Below are 5335 nucleotides of genomic sequence, written 5' to 3' on the forward strand. Positions count from 1 at the left end.
TGTAAACTGTGTTTCGATAAAATAATTCACGTGAAATGTCGACCTCCTTTAGGTACTGTTGCTAACGGAGTCTAGCATTTTGTTCTCGCACAATAAATATGGGAGATTCACCCCTCAAAATTACCTCTTTAAAACAATCGGTTCCTGATTTCAGACACTATTGGACAAAAGCTCTCATTACTAAAAATCTGTCACAAGCAAATTTTTGTCAACCTTAGCTTCCAACCATAAAAATGTCTCTAAATGACTTATAAATGTTTGTATATGACTTGTTTTATTCTAATTTAATTTCCTTCTGGCATTACACCATGTCAATTCTTAGTTTTCTTACTTGAACAAGCAAAACTAAGGCCAAATGTGTGCTTTATTGTTTGTACTGTAAAACTTTATGTTTCACTTTTAACATGATAAGGGAAACAGCCTTTAGGAGGCCTAACTAGTGTGTTAGCAAATGTATATCTTAGATAATGAGTTTGTGTTGTTTTTTTTTCACACAAGTTGAAACCCCACACAAAATATAGTTAGCCAGTAAAAACACTCAGTTATATTCATATTGTTTAATCCATTCATCTCTTACACTTGCGTGTGTGTTTCCTCTTTTATATGTGGAGCATCTCTCTTACTGCAGCCCCCATGTTCATTGTTTCAACATGTGGAGAGATCCAAAGCTTGACAGGCCTGCTGTGCCTAGTTATGGTTGCTAAGCTATTATTGGACAGTCTTTGTTCAGGGGAGGAGTCTAGCCAGGGCTGAATAGCTTAACCATGACATCAGCATTAAAGAAGACATGTTCACATTTAGTGGGTAGTCGTCCGTGTTCATATTATGTTTGAAATCGCCCACTATAATTGTAAATGGCATCAAACTGCCTGCACAATCCCCTTAAATGGTTGTTTAGAAAAGGAAGTGACATAATGTAACAGATATGTTTTTTAGAGTCGGAGTCGCTCACATTCCCTAACTATAGACACAGATGTGGTTCTCAGGGAGTTTGGAACAAACTGTTCATCAAACTATTTTTGGTTCCTGTTCCTTGAAGTTATAAATGTACTGCCAAGCTGTGCTCTTGAATCTTAATAGCAAACACTATTCAGATTATAAATTAACTTTCCTGTGAAAGAGTCACATGTCTGTTTATTGAGTTTAATGTTTAAGGAAATAAATCTCATGTCTTAAGGAGGGAACATTGTTTAAAATGTATGTGTGGGCTGTTTCTCACACTGGTTAAAATAGGGATGGATGATTTCCCCTTTGACCAAACATTGTTAAATAAATGGTGTGGGTGTTCTGCATATGTATAACATGCACTCATGTCATGAATCACTTTAAAAAATAAACATAAAAATAAATCTTGATTATTATTTTTGCCCTCTTTCCCCAAAACAGGAGCCCTGACGAAGGTGAAAGAGAGCCAGAAGCATGTGGAGGAGGGCAAGATGGACCGGGCACAGGCGGAAGACATCAACGAGCGCTGCAACATCATCTCCTGTGCCACGCTGGCCGAGATCCAGCACTTCCACCAGATCCGCGTGCGCGACTTCAAGGCCCAGATGCAGCACTACCTACAGCAGCAGATCGCCTTCTTCCAAAAAATCACAGGCAAACTCGAGGAGGCTCTGCAGAAATACGACAACGCGTAATAGACGGCTCCTCTCAGCCCGTCGGTTTAGACCTTGGTGATCCATGACCGTGCACCTGCTCGGCCCAGCCAGTGGAGTTTTGGCAGACAACAGCCAGTATCAAATGCTGCTGAGCGCTGTTCATCCAGCAGGGAGGGACGTTCAAGGAGATTGCACTCTAGTGAAAATGACATTTCTACCAAATCTGGGTTTCTGTGTGTGTTGGCCACATTTTTTTTTCAGGGGGGTGACCAGATGTCCTTGTTTAAGAGAGGACGTGTAATTTAATGAAGTTTAGCCAACTTGTAATACAAACTTTTGCCTTTTGATTTAATGAAAATCAGCGATAACGATGGATGTGGGTGAATTCAATCTAATCAATGTTATGACCTGCAGAGAGAGAGAGATCCTTGTATCCACTGCTGCTTACACGCCCGGTGCAAGATTTCATATATTAAGTGTTTTTAGCCTTACAACACTGTTTTTAAGTGCAGCAACACACCAGTGGCTAACACACTGCCTTTTGGAAAACACTCAAGCCCTTCCTGGTATCTCCCTCCTTGGACAAACAGGACGAAATGTTTACAGTCTCCTCGCTGAGCAGCCACTGTCCCCACTGTCTCGCTGTGCCTTCTGATTACATCTCTCTGGTCATTTTTGTTACTAGTTACTAAAAATAAAAAAGCTTTATATACTGTATATGTAGAAATATATTCTATTTGTTTTTACAATGCTACAAGATTTTGCAGTCTTTGAAAAGAAATAATTGATCACTGTGTTTTGAATGAGGGCAGTGTCTCTTGTGGGAGATAATATTGCTTGATTGTGCCGTTCCCCCCCCCAGTGGCCACAGGGATTAATTTTCAACACGCACAGTGTGACAAAATCAGGATCAAGAGAAGATTATCTGCTTTGACAATAGGAACCCATGCCTTACACACGGCACAGCCAGCACTGGTGCTGATTTAAGCTTGCAGAATTTAAGGGACGAGTATAATGGACACTTGCAACGCCAGATACCTGAATTTCTACCATCAGAACGTCGATTTTTAGGCTTAGTTTTGGGGTAGTGTTCAGAAGCAGGCGGATAGAGGATAGAGGGTTCCTCGCCTGTTTTAATGATGCAGTCATTTTAATAGCACACTTCTAGACAGACTGTACTGCTGTTTCTAACCTTTATGATGTTGGTTGCATCATGAAGAGGTTAACATAGAGGCAGAGACACAAATAAATTCCTCATTCACAGAAAGCTGTTGGTCAGTCGTGTGTGTTTCTTTCAAGTGCTTTAAATATGTGATCACCCTTGTCTTTTGTTCTTGCTTATTTGATTCAACTAAATGTGTCTGATCACTTCTGTCCAGACCCCGAGCCTGACTACAGTGAAGAACATGAGGGGGAAAGACAATAAAAAAATTGTGAATGTGCTGACAGGTTAATTTGCCTTTTAACGGTCCCTTCAAAGTCCCTCAGACACTCGCACTGTACAATTTATACAACCCGTGTAATGTAGCCACAGGATCACTTTATAATAGCAGGAAGACGGAGAGAGAACAAACTGGATGGCTCTGCAGGTTTCCTTGGCTGCATCCCTGGAGGACTGGTGTGCCGTGTCAATGTTTCATGCCAAGCTCACAACTCGGCTCGCAGATCTGCTGACAGCGCAGAGCCCGGCCAGCCATCTGGGACATCTGGCCACTGTTAGAAGTGCTGGAGCGGATGACAGTGAACGTGTTGTGAACAGGAAAAGGTCAAAATTAGTGAGGGGAGGTTCTCTTTAGCTGTCATCACCATCACCACCACCACCTATAACCGAGACAACCAACATTGCTTATTGGAGATAACGTATTCTCCTCGCACAGGCGATCTGCACGGTGACAGTTCTGTGCAATGCTGGCCCGTTGTTTGCTATCTGGAGGCAAATACACGTTTCTTTTTTTACCCGATGAGAATCCAGTTTGACAGATGTGATGGTGAGTTAACAGATAGCAGCAGCTTCCATCAGCACTGGGTCATAAGAAGCAGCCACCCAGTTCTGTAAATGTGTTTATATGGTAATATCTTCCCACCAGCAGTTTATGTGCTCTGTCCTCTTCTGCCACTGCTTGAAACCAGAATATAGAGTAGGAAAGGTAGGAAAGGTTACCAGCTGTATATTCTCCTGCAGAGATATCTAATTCAAGGCCAATAATATTAATTAAATGTATTGCGATGCTGCTCAGTGCTGTGATAAAAGGCAACCAGCCATTCTCTCAGTCTTTATGTATAGTTAATGAATCATTTTAAAGGGATAAGCGGATGCCTTTTAATTCCAGCCAGTCTACAGCCAACGCAAGCAGCTCAGTGTGGTTGTATTTAAGCACACAGGTGCTTTGAGCTAAATGCAAACATTAGTGTGCTAACATGCTCTCAGTGGCAATGCTAAAATGCTGATGTTTAGCATAGGGTTCCCCACAGCATTTTCACCCCTTCTTCCATATTCCACATAGTGAGACGATATTCTACATTTTGATTGGCTCTACTTTTCAAAAGTCACTGCAGGACAGATGCTTTTATAAAATCTGGTTTTCATCCAATGGCTGCAAAGAAACCAGGAAGGCTGTCAGATTTAGGTGGAATATGATGGAAACTGACAAAGAAAAGCAAATAGAGCTACAACAAAGACTGGAAAACCACTTAAACTGGGTGAAACCGGTGGAAGGTGACTATCGCAGATAATTACAGACCAACATAGGAACTGTGAAACTTTGGCTTCCTTTTTTTGAAGTTACACATTATATCAAACTTTTAGACTAAAATGCGTAAAGGGTCCCACATTGTCCCACACAAACATACTCTTTATCCCACATTTGGTTTGTTGTGATCCATCCAATAGTTGGACATTCCTCCAAAAAACAAAAATGTCACTGTGTTGGTAGAAAAGTCTGGGAATCACCAATGTCAGTTTCACCCTCCGGGAATCACAAACATCTGTAGAAAATGTCATGGCAATCCATCCAGTAGAGATATTTCAGGTTGGATTAAAGTGGTGGGCTGACTATTTCCATCTGCAGAGCTACACTGTTAATAAAATTATATCCTGTCATGTGGAAGCTAAGTCTGCTTGGAAAGTGCAAAATCTCACCATCTCCTTTCTCCTTTCCCGTCCTCTACTTTTCTATTGCATCTCCGGTTTTCATTTTCAATGTGTACTCGACAAGATGCGCACAGCCTTTAGTAATCTCATCCCTCAGGCCTTCTGTCAATACTGCCAATGCTCGGGGAAATGGGTGCTCCTGTTTTTACATTCTTGCTCTTCCTGGCTTTGGTTGTTCTGAATTAGTAAAACTGATAACATTAGGCATATGTAACAAAAAAAAAACAAGTTAGGTTGACAGTTGTGAAAGTAACGTTAGATCGACACCTTATAAGAACAATGACGCTGTAGTGTTTTTTGGGTTTCTGCATGGTTGTTTAGTGCAGAGCATGCATAACCTCGCAGAGTGCAACCGTTTTGTGTCAGGTCGTCGTCTTCAGTGCAGTGCAGTTATTCTAAAATAGCGGAGGGGGGGCTGGTTTCTTACTCACCACAGTGTAGCAGACAGGAAACAACGGCCCTCGAGTCAGACTTGGATTTTTGTTGAGACAGAACAGTGTCAGCAGCTGACCACATTCCACAGACACAAACGTCAAAGTGTGTGAAACCGATTGCCACAAGAGAGCCGGAAATACCTTCCAGA

At 41.7% G+C, this 5335-nt stretch overlaps 1 protein-coding gene across 1 annotated transcript in view; it reads left to right on the plus strand.

Annotated features, from left to right (window-relative positions):
- snx18a (sorting nexin 18a) overlaps positions 1-2868 on the plus strand; it is an 11909-nt gene extending 9041 nt beyond the window's left edge. Inside the window, exon 2 of the mRNA XM_035657945.1 lies at positions 1387-2868. Coding sequence (XP_035513838.1) covers positions 1387-1640 — 254 coding nt within the window. The 3' untranslated portion in view covers positions 1641-2868. The remainder of the gene's footprint in view (positions 1-1386) is intronic.
- The last annotated feature ends 2467 nt before the right edge of the window (positions 2869-5335 follow it).

This window comes from Morone saxatilis, unplaced genomic scaffold (assembly GCF_004916995.1).
Source record: "Morone saxatilis isolate NCDOM2014 unplaced genomic scaffold, NCSU_SB_2.0 Contig16, whole genome shotgun sequence".
Lineage (NCBI taxonomy): Eukaryota > Metazoa > Chordata > Actinopteri > Moronidae > Morone > Morone saxatilis.